General features: G+C 48.3%; 6 protein-coding genes across 6 annotated transcripts; 3 read left to right on the forward strand and 3 right to left on the reverse strand.

The window, feature by feature from the left end:
• Positions 1-782: 782 nt before the first annotated feature.
• On the forward strand, positions 783-3,804 carry N7517_004546 (uncharacterized protein; the record flags this gene model as incomplete). The annotated part of the gene is made up of 4 exons (XM_056722276.1): positions 783-2,666; positions 2,725-3,416; positions 3,560-3,662; positions 3,712-3,804. Coding segments are annotated over 4 exons (2,772 nt in total), but the record flags the coding sequence as incomplete, so codon positions are not given.
• A 601-nt stretch (positions 3,805-4,405) lies between these two features.
• Positions 4,406-5,594, reverse strand: N7517_004547 (putative oxidative stress response protein Oxr1; the record flags this gene model as incomplete). The annotated part of the gene is made up of 2 exons (XM_056722277.1): positions 4,406-4,550; positions 4,606-5,594. 2 exons carry the CDS (start codon positions 5,592-5,594, stop codon positions 4,406-4,408), a joined length of 1,134 nt encoding a protein of 377 aa, XP_056578527.1.
• A 500-nt stretch (positions 5,595-6,094) lies between these two features.
• N7517_004548 (putative endosome-associated ubiquitin isopeptidase (AmsH)) lies at positions 6,095-7,773 on the reverse strand (the record flags this gene model as incomplete). The annotated part of the gene is made up of 2 exons (XM_056722278.1): positions 6,095-7,573; positions 7,636-7,773. 2 exons carry the CDS (start codon positions 7,771-7,773, stop codon positions 6,095-6,097), a joined length of 1,617 nt encoding a protein of 538 aa, XP_056578528.1.
• Positions 7,774-8,072: 299 nt separating this feature from the next.
• N7517_004549 (uncharacterized protein) lies at positions 8,073-9,971 on the forward strand (the record flags this gene model as incomplete). Its single annotated transcript, XM_056722279.1, has 2 exons — positions 8,073-8,196; positions 8,251-9,971. 2 exons carry the CDS (start codon positions 8,073-8,075, stop codon positions 9,969-9,971), a joined length of 1,845 nt encoding a protein of 614 aa, XP_056578529.1.
• Positions 9,972-10,793: 822 nt separating this feature from the next.
• Positions 10,794-11,960, forward strand: N7517_004550 (protein kinase domain-containing protein; the record flags this gene model as incomplete). The annotated part of the gene is made up of 1 exon (XM_056722280.1): positions 10,794-11,960. One exon carries the CDS (start codon positions 10,794-10,796, stop codon positions 11,958-11,960), a length of 1,167 nt encoding a protein of 388 aa, XP_056578530.1.
• Positions 11,961-12,264: 304 nt separating this feature from the next.
• Positions 12,265-12,936, reverse strand: N7517_004551 (SRPBCC domain-containing protein; the record flags this gene model as incomplete). The annotated part of the gene is made up of 1 exon (XM_056722281.1): positions 12,265-12,936. The coding sequence occupies one exon, from the start codon at positions 12,934-12,936 to the stop codon at positions 12,265-12,267; it is 672 nt and encodes a 223-aa protein (XP_056578531.1).
• Positions 12,937-13,815: the final 879 nt, after the last annotated feature.

Here is a 13,815-nt window from a genome sequence, read left to right on the forward strand (position 1 = left end):
CAAGGCTAAGGGAAACTTGTATGTAACCAGTAGAGAGGATAAGAAGGCATACATTACCCATCTTTGATTGAGAAATATCATGGGTTCTTGTAGACCCAGATCACAAAGAAACACAAAGCAAACATGGGTGTGAGAGACCAAACACAATAGTTCTCATCGTCCTTAGAGTTGGCATATCCTCTAGTATATTCTGCCCCGCTCCTAAAGCTTAAGAATCTTCGCCATTACGGGATACAATACTGCGAGCACTGCTAACACAATGTGCCCTTTGCAGATAGTTACTGTGTATATCGTCCTAGGTGTCAATATAGCCATACTCCCTTTTGGTCGACATTTACCTTATGACCTGTGTATCTGGTTGGTTATCTCTTCATAAATGCATTGACCGGGTCCCATTTTAATCGATTCAGCACCTAATTGCGGGACAAAGCACCATATATGATCATGGCATAGAGTGAACATCGCAGTAAGCTGGATCTTTGTGGTTGGAAAGTAAAGGGAAAGAGCAGACCACTAACAGCTTCAGGAGAGAAGGTACGGGTGCGTAGGATTACAGAGGCACATGATAGCACATGATATTGCTAGGCGACAGCTCTTCTGGGACCTTGTTGACATTAGGTAGCCTAAAGCTGTTGTTTGCTCCAATATAATTCTTTCTTCCCATATTCCCATCTTCTCATATTCTTTATCCATCGTGCCATCACCGAAAGACAGCTCATTCTATCTTTATTCTTACCTACTACCTATCCACTACACCAAAGTCTTACCATGTCTGATCCAGCCGAGCCTGGCGGCGCTCTGCCTCAGCTACACGCCCCCTCCTTGATACGATCGATAGACTCCGTACCCACGGTGTCGGCGAGCTCGTTGGCTTACCACAGATGATTGTCTGTGGTTCCAAGTCTAACGGCAAACGCTCCATTATCGAGGCAATTTCTCGCGTGGGCTTTCCAGTGAAGAATGATCTTTACACTGGGTTTGTTACGGAGGTCATACTACGCCGCCGTCCAATAACCAGCTTCAAAGTGAGCATCGAGCCTGGCCTGTCCAGGAAAACCGACAAAGATCTCCAGAGAATCAAGGCTTTCGAGCCCACTGTTCATCCCAATCCTGAGCAGTCAGCATCACTCATTGGGAAAGCTATGGAATTTCTTGGACCCACCATCCAGGATGGACTCACTGACGATATCATCAAAGTCGAAGTTTCTGGCCCCGAACAGCCTGATCTGACCCTTATCGATATGCCTGGGCGCTACTTCACTGGAGGCACGAGTGACGGAAGTCTTGCAAATGATCCTGGCCGTCTTCACATGGAAAAATACATGCTGAATGCGCGCAGTATCATCCTCCCTGTGGTATCGGCAAAGATCGACATTTGTGTTCAGAAGATCTTCGATTTTGCAGACAAATATGACAAAGAACGAAAGCGGATTATGGGGATCGTTACTCACCTCGATACACTCGAAGCATCATCAGACGAGGAAAAGTTATGGCTGAAGGGTATCAAAGAAACAACATCCGAACTGCCGATGGGGTTGCATTTGGTGTGCACTCGATCATACGAGACACGCGATGTGCCAGACGACGAAAGAGATCAAATGGAGACGGAATTCTTTGCGCGAGGAGATTGGAAAACCGTGGGAAGACAATCCACAGGGACTAGCAACCTGCGACGTCGACTCAGCACTCTTCTTGTGAATCACGTCCAAAGCAGCCTCCCTGATCTGATTTCTGAATTCGACAAAATCATTAAGAAAAATCAATCGAGACTGGTGAAGCTCATTGTTCCTCGACAGACCATCCATCAACAGAAAGCATTGCTTTTCAATCTGAGCAGTGCTTTCCAGCGCATAACCGAACAAGCATTGAGTGGAATGTACACTGACAGCTTCTTTACTAAGTCGGTGGATGGGGATGATGTTAAATCCAAGTCTCACGACCCTCGACGTCTTCGTGCTGTCATTCGTGATTTGAACGAGGATTTTGCAGACATTATGGAAATTGCCGGGTGCCGCCAGTTCGTGCATGGGGTCAACAACCAGATAATCTCGATACTACACCCTTGCAACCCTTATGCAAATATCAGACAGCCGGTCCACAGGAGCCGCTCTGAGTTCGAACTTGAGGTTAGTGAGCAAATGCGCCACGATCGAGGAATTGAACTTCCAGGGAATGGAAATCAGCTACTAGTGGGTACCCTATTTCGGGACCAGTCGCAACCCTGGGAAGAGATTGCTCGAGTCCATTTGATGAAATCTTGGGAGTGCACCCTGGGCTTTGTGACGCACCTGCTGGATCATCTTGCGGATGAACGTACGTCTGTGGTGATAATGCGGACTATCATTTGCCCTCAGCTGGATAAAATGGAAGAAAGTCTACTGTTAAAGCTACTTGAGCTGACGACTCACTACAAGCGAGGCCACCCATTGCCTATGAGTCGAAGCTTTCTTCGAGGTTACCCATTGCCTCTTGATCGAAGCTTTGTTGCCAAGATGCAGAAATCCAGGAATGATCGACTGCTGGCCGACTTCCAACATATGTTTCCTTTGACTCCGAACAATGGTATCACTATTGAAGGAATCAAGGCGGCCACTCAGCACGTGGATTCATCAAGCAATCAGTTCACAGCCTCGGACATTGTTGACCAGATGCAAGCATACTACAACGTGAGTTAGGATAACCAATCAATGACTTTACTGTCTACATGATACTGACGAGAAATAGAACGCACTTTTGATCTTCATGGACAACGTTGCAACTCTCGGGATCGAAAATTGCCTTCTCAGTCCTCTGGGTGGTGTCTTGACAACCCAAACAATCACCAACATGGAGGACAAGCAAATCGAGGAACTATTTGCTGGTGTGAACGATGGTGTAAAGAAATCGCGAGAAGTCTTGACCCACGAACTGGAGAATTTGCAATATGGGGTGCGAGCATTGAGCAAACTCAACGTTGCGAAGAAAGTCACGCCATCTATTGGAACAATCAAGGATTCTGGAGCAAGTTCGGCTCATGGGTGCTTAACTCCTCAATCGTTCCTCATGCCTCAAGGGATTCTATGCAGTGGTGCGGCTTCCAGTCCGTTTGGAGTACTATGCACGGATTGTAGAGTTCAAGGCGCGAACGGCACGCCCAGGTTTCAACTTTCGTGGCCATACAGCTCGGCATCCGACAAGCAGAACTCAATCACACTTTGTCCCAGTGGTCCGTTTGGCTTGGATCCCGGTACAGTCAACCCTGGGATGACAAGTGCGCCATCTGTATCTTTCCCGGCTGCGAATCCTGAGGCAAACCCTTTTGGTTCCAACGCACCTATCTCCTTTAAGGCTGTACTTCCGCTTCGATCGACACTCCAACCTGGCACTTTCTGGTCTTCCCTTGTTTCCCCTACACCAGATACCCGTACTTATGATCGGTGAGTATATGGTGGTTTCACTGTTTTACCGCGACCTCTTCCCCAACTTTAGTTCTTGCCCTTTTCTTGCTGGCCGGCGTGTCATGTTTTGGCTTATTGTTCGTTTGTGAGAAACTGGCTAACATGGTTTGATTACTCGATAGGAATTGGTATTGGGAGGAGAAGGATGTTCGTGATGGTAGCTTCATGACCAATCGATACTATTCGATATGCTGCCACGATAAGTTCAAATCTTACTCACCAGAGGTAGGAAGTTCAGATTCATCAATGCGAATTGTCACTGACTGTTATATAGGAGCTGCGACTGGCTGACTATCAGCTCACCGCGAGATATGACAACGTCTTACCGGCCGCCAAAACAATGAAGAGACCTCCAGCTTTTCCTTAAGAATCGAAGAAAGTCACCACAACGGAAAATCAGGGAAAATACAAAAAAAATGACAGTGACAGTGACAGTGACAGTGACAGTGACAGTGACAGTGACAGTGACAGTGACAGTGACAGTGAATGAGGAAGGAACAATCGTGGGATATCTACCGGTTGATCAGCATGTTGCTTCAATCTAGGGATTGCTTTTGAAAAATGAAAATTAAAAAAAAAAACATTTAGCTTGTATGTAGTAATAGCAACCAAACTGTTCGAGTAAATTGTGTCAAAGTGGATGGTGTCCCTATGCATTACTACCAGACGTAGATCATTAGACAAGACACGAAACAAGCACCAAATTAAGGCATATGACAAAACAAAAATAACAATGCAGAGAGGCCAGCACCACATTGTCGTCTGGGTATTCGAAAAGCCGTTAAGATAAACTAAATAAACCCAAAGACCATTTTCTTGAGGCCAGGTATTCTATCTCGATGAATGCCCAAATCCGATCCTGTCGGCCCTGTTTATATCGAAACCAATCCCCCCTCAATACGTATATCCTCACTGACACAGGCAGCCCATTTATACATCCAGTGTAAGGTTCCAGGCTGTACATATGTTCAAGAACCGACATACCACACTTCAACACCAAGAACATCAAACTTGACGCCTTCATCGGAAAGAGGCTCATTTCCAAAAGTCTGGCAGGATGCACTGACACCCTTTTCAAGACTGCTGTCAAGCCACAATCCGTAGTGGCCGTCACTATTCCCATAAATTAGCCAAGAATAATATACATCAAGCAACATAAACCACTTACCCGCCTCCTAGACTGAGAAATCCAGTTTCACAGAAGATCATATAATCATTAACCCCACTGTACGGGAAAGCCTTGAAGCGAATGCGTTCAGGGGTACTCGCCCCGCTCCGCGAAGTGGTATGGATGGAAGAAGGCGAAGGTGGCGCCAGAACACCACCACTCGCAGCCGCAAGATTGGTTTTAATATTCATATTGAGATTATGAGCCGGCGATTCCGCCTGCGCCGGTTTCGATTTGTCATTGCGGAAAGTACTCCAACGGGCCGCGGTAGTTGTATCAGCAGAGGGTGGAGGCGGGAGGCCCGCACGCTCAAGGACTTCCTCAGATTGGGGCCCTTCGCCTGGTAGGGCGAAGCTAGCCGGGGGCGGGAGCACGCTAGCGCGCCAGAGGAAACACTCTCCTGTGCCGAAGAACTGCGAGTTCGGGTGTGGGGGGTCTGTCATGTAGGCGCCGAAGACGGAGCTGTAGGGGGATGAGTCTCTGACGACGAGGACGTAGCCCGCCCGCGGGCTGCGGTGGGAGAACTCAGCGCAGTTCTCGTAGAGGGTTGAGAGGGAGGCGCCGTCGCGATCGAGGCTGTATGCTAGTCGCCATGTATCGGCAAGTTGGATGCGGGGCGGGACTAGCAGTCTGATTTCTTCTGCTAGGGCGCGGGTTAGGAGTTGTTGTTGGAGGAGGTGGGCTGCTGTGGGGATCTCGAGGTTTAGGGGAGTGAGTGGTGGTGGTTGGAAGGGTGAGGCTGTTCGGCGAGGTGTGAACACTTCGGATGAGGAGGAGCGTGACCAGGGCATGACGGAGGGCATTTCTTTGGATATGTCTGGGTCTGTTATGCGACGGTAGAGTCCTGAGACGACGTGGCTGACTGGGTAGGAGAAGTAGGAGGCGGCGGATTGGTAGGGTGGTTTTTGGGTGGGTATCTGAGATGCTGATCCCGGGGTGGAGGAGGTGGGGGGATCGGAGGCGATATTTTCTTGTGACGCGGACGACATGCGAGCAATTCAAAATCAATTGATGAAGTTGCACTTTGTAAAGTAAAGAACGAAGTAGAACGAATGCGGAGTGGAAGTTGAGACGGCTATCGCTTATCAGGTGGGGAAATAAAGTCACTGACCCCGGGCCTTATAGGGCGTGGAATGAGTTCTTGACTCTTAGTATTTAGAGTCAGATCAAAATAATTAATGACTTGTTAAATGGTTAGATACACTTCAAATGTTGCTGAGATGATAATCGATTGTCAAATCATGCCGAACTTTGCTATAGATCCAAGTATAATACGTCAGATACATGCATCTTTAATACAGGGAAATATATCAATTGGAAACCCATGTAAGTAATAAGAAGTAAAATTCAACGCTATTGACATAATAGGCAATGTAACCCTTCTAGAGAAGAAAGGAACTTGTTGATATGAAATGTCACACCAAAAAGCCAGATCAATGCAGAGGATGTTGGTATCTTAGTGTGTATCAAACAATCAAAACGCAGGCAATTAGTTCTTTAAGGCATCCGGACGAAGATCCACTGTCTCAAATTCTAACCCACTGGCTTCAAAAACATGTCCTGGTCGCAAAGCCCCAGTGTAGATATTCTCTTCAGCATGTGGATGGAACAGGCCAGTCTGGCTGCAGTTCAGAACTGTCTTTAGACCCGGAGGATCAGTCAGTCGGAATACGCCCCAATCGGGGGTTTTGCTTGGAGCACACACGATGGCAATGCTCTCGGGCAACATCACTTGGTAACCGCAGTGCGTGTGTAGATCACGGGAGCTCATGAAACAGGTCTGTGACGGATGTGTGTGGATCCAGCCAAGCGTCATCAAATCCTCAGAGTCACAGTAATCGAAAAGAGCGGATTCATTAACCGTTTCGCAGGTATCTGATGTTGAGGTCTGCTCGGGAATGACCAGTTTTGATATGAAAAGGGCGTTGGAAACAAGGGTACCACACAGGATACCGCATGTCTCAAGGTTGGCGCGGGTGTTAGGAGCAGCCAGAGATAAAAAGCGGGATCGGAGGTTCGCCGGCAAAAACACCGAGCGCAAAGGAGTGCCATTTTCGAGGTAGGCTGAGGGTTTGAAGGTATAACTTGAGGGATCGAGATCTGGACGGGTTTCTTCGGAAGGTTGGATCTTCGCAGGCAGCGCCGGAGCTGGCGATACCTTTGCCGGCCGCGAGGGCGGTACAGCTGCAGAATCACCAACAATAGATGCCCGGCTAGGCTCAAGGTGCTCTTTCGGAGGCAATATCGGAGGCGCATGCCGTTCGGCGTTCTTGTCAAGGATAGCAATTTGACCTGGAGACGCAGCGGGCTCCAGGGGCTTTTGACGTGGCACAGTTGGATACTTGTACGCAGAAGTAACTGAAGAGGGAACCTCGGACTCTTTGGCAAGTTGGCCGTAAGGCTGATTCGTGTGATCGAAATTGGATCTGATATTCTGAACACGTCGACCGAGGTCACGATCACCCGAACTAAGATCCGATTTCATAGAGTCCCAGTCCCCCCATACGCCAGCTGCGCGACGAGTTTCCAGCTCTTCGGCAGATGGCCCAGAAAGACCCTTTGAGCTTCGGACGGTGGCTCGGCGATTGAGCTCCGATTGGGCTAACTGCACGGCGAGATCTCGATTCGCTCCAGCTTCCAAGGGTTCTGCCACGCCGGAGAGAGCGGGATCCGGGACTTGTTCTCGTGGCTCGGCGACGATTTTGGCTCGTGAGGGCTGTTTCCGAGATTCACGCTCCCGCATCAACTGAGTGTAACGCTCATACCGTTTATTGATGCGCGGCCTCAGAATCTCCAGCTTGCTAAGGTTTTTCTCAACCTCTTTCTCGGCTGCCACCAAGGCCTTGCGATCGTCCTCATTCTTTTTGGTATCGGGGTGTTTGGAAAGATGGACCAGGATCAACTGTGCGTGCCGAAATAGAATAAGGTAGGCTTGTTCATCGTGTCCTTCGCGTTCGTAAATGTGGGCCTAGTAAGATAAGAGTTAACAAGTCTGAAGTGATCCAAGTGTAGGCAACAGTTATAACCAACCTCACGTAAAAGCGTCGCAGCAGTTCTCAGCCAATACCGCAATGGAACGGAAGAGTTGTACTCGTAGTTCTGTGCTATCCGTGTAATATGTTCAACACTTTGAGGGGCAGTACCTCCAGTGGCCATCGCCGAAGCCATGGTAAAGAAGGGAGTATGAAGCCAAGATGAATTCAAGCATCAAGCATCAAAGAGCATACTGAGGGAATCTCCGAAAGGAAATGGCGTGAGAGCCACATCTAGGCGACCTGGAAGATAAACGTGGAGTGGACAGGTGGGATGAGAGAGCGGGAAGCTTGGGGTCTCTCTCCGCTCTCCAAAAAAAAAAAGTTACATTCTACAACTCTCTCACGATTATCTCTCACATTATCTCCTTCAATTCATATTCTCTGCCCATGTCATAATCAAAATAGACCTTGGCATTTGCCAGATCTTAAATAATGAAATTTACCGCACGAACACCGCTGGCGCGGTTTCCGATGACCGGGAAACTTTACCCAATACTCATAAAACATCGCGGGAGAGTTAAGGCTCGACCGCAGCTCGTGAGTGAAGACCTACTAGGTAAGTGAGCCTCATCTATGATGCATACAAATATACTTATTTTGAACTTTACAGATAATGTTGTCGAACGCGTATCGCCTTACCTTCTCCGAAACCAACCGGTAGACATTCTGGACCTTTGGCCTGGGTCTGGTCTGTTATCATCTAGAGTGAATAACCTTGTTCAACCACGCCGTCATATACTTGTCGAACCAAATCCAAACTTCAACCCTCTTCTCACTTCGGTTATCGGGGAGAAGCCGTGTTATAAGATCGTCAAAGAAAGGATATATGGGAAATTTGACTGGTCTGATTTCTTCGCAGAGCATTTACCAGAACAAGGCCCTGAAAATCGAGACAGCTCCGGGGTTATACCAAAAAATGATACACTCCTCGTCCTGGCTAATCTGCCTGAAGCTGTCAGTTCGATTGATCATTTCAAACCCAGCCGCTGGTTTCTCAACTTCATGAATAGCTGCTTAAAACAAAGTGAACTGAACATGTACGGGGCTGTGCGAGTACTTGCCACACTGCCCTTCAGTGAAGTCTCGGGCATGTTACCGCGGTCCGTTATGGATCGCACACGAACTGGCGTATTCGCGGAGACCATAGGCTTGCACAACATAGAGCTTGCTAGTTCAGCCGAAAATGAACGTTCTGTTCAATGGCGGGGTTTCAATACCTTAAAAGACAACAGGAAACGTGTGGCCGAAAGAGCTGCAGCGCATGGCATTATCACTCCGCCCACCAGAGAGCTTCCTGCTTTGGAAGCAGTGCCACAAGTTGCCCACCGTGGGAGAAAGGAATCACCACATCAGGTTCGACTGCGTACTCCTCTTCACAAGAATATCTTTGCGGCCATCGCGGCAGCAGAAAAGTTGGGTATCAAGTCAGCCTTGGATACCACAGACCCCAAAGCCAAAGATATATGTCGGAAGCGAGGAATAGCACTCACACACCTTGCCAGAGACAATACAGCGCATTACTACCGGCAAAGGCTTGTGGACATAGTACTTGAGATTGACGAAGTGAGCCGGACATTTGCACGTGCTGCTGCTGATCCCAAGGAGACTGTCGAGGGGCTAAAGGCTCTAGAAGATCAGATGACAGCTCTCAAGTCGAGTTTTACCACTTTGTTCGCCGGGGTTCACTTCACCGTGTTGGAAAAATATGAACATACAACCGATGATGCGCGGTTGACTACAATCTCCACCAATTTCGATGATGCGGTCCTGACACATGACCGACGACCATTTGAGCCATTATACATCCACCCCGATGAGATTTATCCTCGCGAAACCCCACTTGGAGTGATATATTTCGAGGCAGACCCCAACCAGCCCATTTTGAAGAAGGTCTTTGACCTCCCGAGGGAAACGGCACAAGAAGTCCTCGAGCGGTATTTTGCACTGCTAGGCTGTGTAGGCTTCCGCGGTAAAATGTCGGTCACCGAACTTCTTGAAACCCTTTTCCCATTAGTGGCCATCAATGATCATGTGCGGGATATTCCAAGCCTTGCGACTTATGCCAGAAGAAGCCTCAAGGCTGGCTATGGGCCGATGCCCTTGCCGGATGGTTCGACGTCGGACCCAGCTTTCACCTATCAGGAGAACGTGGACTATGATTTGAGTGATGTTCGACTCCGCACTCTTTCTGCGAATACCCTGCTTGATATTGCAATCAAGTACGAGAACCTTCCGGAGAAGCTAGGTATCATTCCTTTCAGCCGAGCTCTAGGCGCAGCATTGACTCAGGCTCAGCTCGGAGAGGAAATTATTAAGCCAAAGATGCGATAGGCTTTGTATATAATATTTTGTATAGCATGTATAGTATGTATAGTATGTATAGTATGTATATTATTTGTTTATGATATAAAAGATTAAAATGTTTAATCTGACTCGGAGTATTTAGGGTTACATGTGGTTGGTTGCATCCGGCACGAGGCCGAAGGATTGGATGTTGAGTCATAGAAATGACCTTGGAAAGATTGTAAGATTATAAGATTATAATCAATACTCCGTACACAAACATAACTCATGAATATATACACTAAAAATAGACCATTAAAGGTTGACTGCCGTTGACAGCCGTTGAGACGCATGCGGAGGATACTCCAGAGCATTCGGCTATAACGCCGACTATTTACGGAGTTCGTATTTCTATACTCCGTATAAAAAGAAAGTAAATAAAACAACCGTAAAATAATACTAAGCTACTTTTAGTATTAAAAGGAAATGAGCCCGTATATTAATTTCCCACCGTTTACGGTCCCACTGGCACCGTAGTATTTTACTGTCACTTGTCGATCTTCTATCTTCTATCATTTTTGTTTTTTGGTCGAGACCGGAAGTGGGCCACAGGGTGTTTTTTTTTTCTTTGCTTTTTATTTGTTTTATTACTTGGGGGTTTCCTAATTATTCTTTGTATGGATTGTACGGCCTAATTTTCTTCTCTCTTGCCTTCGCTACCCTGTCATTATAGATCCGTGGGTGAGGCTTAATTTGCCTATCTCGACTGCCGGTGGCGCTGATATCACGATTTCACTGGTCTCGGCCAATCCTCCGACACCATATAGGGACCCTGAGCTGCTCCAAAATCCCTCAGACATTGCGCGAACTATGGTCAATCCCCCATTTCCGTTGTCGCTCCAAACGGCCCAAGGCAAAAGTCCACCACTATCTGCTCAAGTCCCAGCGAGTCTCACGCCACCAGTGACTCCTATAGCCAAGGAAAGGCCATCACAGGACTCAAAGGCAAAGCAAGCGGCCCCCATATCCAAGGACAATGCCGGAACTCTGCTCTTCACAGACGACCTCGAAATCTGCCACGATGACAACAACCGCTCTTTCGAGTTCGGCCGTGGCGTCTGGAGTATAGTATACAAAGCGCGCTCATCGTCGCGCCCTCAACCAAACCTCCCAGGCACACCCCCAAGCTCCCCAGTCTCAACATCGCAAGTGCTAGCCGTGAAAGCACCGTTGCGCCGAGATGCGCGCCCAGTCCTCAAAGCCGAAGCAATAACCCTAACCCGCCTCACTCAAACCCAAGGCCACGAGCAATACATCGTCCCCTTCCACGGCTACCACGCCGAACTAGGCGCACTAGTCATGACCGCCGTCCCAAATTCCCTGGCAACCTACATCGAAGAGCAATCCAAGGTCGCGCGGACCCGCCAACCAGTAACAGCAACGATGTTCGAGCCCGTCCAAGGCCCAGCCTCGTACCAAGATCTCGCGCGCAAGCTAATCGCCGGCCTGAACTGGTTGCACCGAGTCGGCGGCGTCGTGCACGGCGATATAAAACCGCACAATATCCTCCTCAGGCCCATCGACACGGAAGACGGCGAAGAACATGCTTTCCCTTATGAGCCTCTGTTTGCGGATTTCTCCGCCACGGTCGATATCCCGACTCAAGTGGATGCGCCGGTTGATACGACGCGCGCGTCGATGTCGTCTTTCACGCCGCCGTTCACGGCGCCGGAAATGCTTGCTTCATTGACGTCGACTGAGATGGCGCCGACGCCTGCGTCGGATGTTTTCTCGTTGGCGGCTACGCTGCTTGCGGCTGCGACGGGTGATTTGTTGCTTTATCCTAATATGAATCATCGGTTGAGGCTCGAGATGGCTAGGGCTGGACATCAGATTATTGATTTCACGAGGTCTGGGATGAGTGGGAGTCGGGTTCCGAGGAATGGGTTCGTTGAGAGGATTGTTAAGCCTGCTGTTGTTAAGGATCCCGCGCAGCGGATTGCGACGTCGGATTGGGTGGAGCTTGCGTCTGTTTGATGTTGAACATTTGTTGAGATCTTTTTGGTTATTTGTTTTTTTCTTTGCATTGTCCATATACCCTGTTTAGATGGAGTTTGGCGGGATATGTATGATATCGGGAGTACGTGGAGGAATTAGTATAATATTTATCATATCAAGTAATACCTAGTGTGGCATTAGGATATCAGTGTTTCATTCAAGCAATACCAATCTCATAGAGTAGTGAGTTCGGAGCAGAGAGTAGTGATTCTCGAGTAGAGTAGCGAGCAGAAACAAACAACGCCAACGCCCAAAACAAACCCACGCAATCAACTCGAGTTAATCAAGAAGCAGCATTACTGCCCTCAACAAACTTCTTCAAATCAGCAAGCCACATCTCGAAACACCCCTGCAGCTTAACCTGATACATCCACCGCACCACATAAGCCAACCACCCATTCTGCGCCTCCCAATTCCGCACCACAGTCCCACCCTCCACAGCCGTAAATTCATGCACTCGCTCCGCCTGCAAAAGTGATGGCGAAAATGCCCCCGGCGCTTCAGCGTCGGAAATCCACACGATACGTCCACCCTGGCCATCCGCATCCGGCGCACTGTATTCGCTTATGAGGGCATGTACGTCTGTTGAGGGCTGTGGCTTAGTGGAGGCTGAGTCCATGCGGACGTGCAAGGTGAATTTTGTTCCTTTTTGGAGAATTGGAGATAGGGTTGTGTCTGTTGACTGGGGTGTTGTTGTGGATGTTGATGTTGATGCTGGCGTGGGGTCTGGTGCGGAGGTAGATGGAGATGGGTCTGGGGTTGGCTGGGAGCGGATGGTTACGCGTGGCACGAAGGTATTCCAGCTCGGCCAGGTCGAGGTGTTTGTTAGGGCAGCCCAGACTTCTTGGGAGGGAGCTCTTATGAAGGTTGAGCTGCCGATATGGAGGGTTGCTTTCTCGACAGGGATGTTGGGGGTTGCGCGCGTGGCGTTGGTTGGGTCTGTGAGGGTCGTCATGATGGATTGAGGTTTGGTGATGAAGGATTGGGATTGAGGAGGGAGTTGAGGAGGAAAGGAAGGTGAGGACGAAAAGAAGGTAAACAGGTAAGAGTCATAGGTGTGTGCAACGCTAGGCTGTCAGAGGAGTAGTACGGGTGTGCACGGGTTGTTTGCATCCGGGCCGATAGCTTTGAAGTGGATAAGATGCGATAAGATAAGGTGATTGAAGTATGCCCAGGTGGAGAGTCGAGGAGAAAATAGCCGTAGTACGACCTTTTTAAATATCTTGGGCTTGCTTGAAGTCTAGTAGTTGGGTGCATTGTAGTTGTTCCCACAAACATCTTCAATTTAGCGCCAAGTGCAGCGTCTATGTATAAATTGATGAGCACACCTACTTGATAGAAATTGTAGACCGGGCTGCACTTAGTAGAAAACTACCGCCTTGATAGCTTCTAGACTATTGGTATATTATATTTAGTCGGCAGCTATTATAGCTGCAACAACATGGGTACGAAGTTCCCAGTCACATGCATGCACGATTGGTTGAGTACAACATTGTTGAATCTGATTTGTAGTTTCTGACAAGCATGTTATATCTTCAACATCAGTGCCTTAAGTATAAAGTCATGAGAAATGATCCGAAACATAGTATATCGTGTTTCTTGGGCCCAACTTGACCAGAGAGTGATCCATCCATCTCTTGAAAGATGACATAATGGTGCCAAGATCGGGAATATAACGCTATACCTATTACAGACTAGCGGTTATAGATCTATAAACAGATCATTGACCTTGATGATCTCTCTTCCCTTCAGATGTTTGCTTTTGGACACAGTATGTGTTGTACAACACCGGGATAAAGCCTTAGGTACGTGTATATTATACTCTATCTAGCTT

Source organism: Penicillium concentricum (genome assembly GCF_028827145.1).
Source record: "Penicillium concentricum strain IBT 3081 chromosome Unknown utg000002l_segment0_segment0, whole genome shotgun sequence".
NCBI classification, from domain to species: domain Eukaryota; kingdom Fungi; phylum Ascomycota; class Eurotiomycetes; order Eurotiales; family Aspergillaceae; genus Penicillium; species Penicillium concentricum.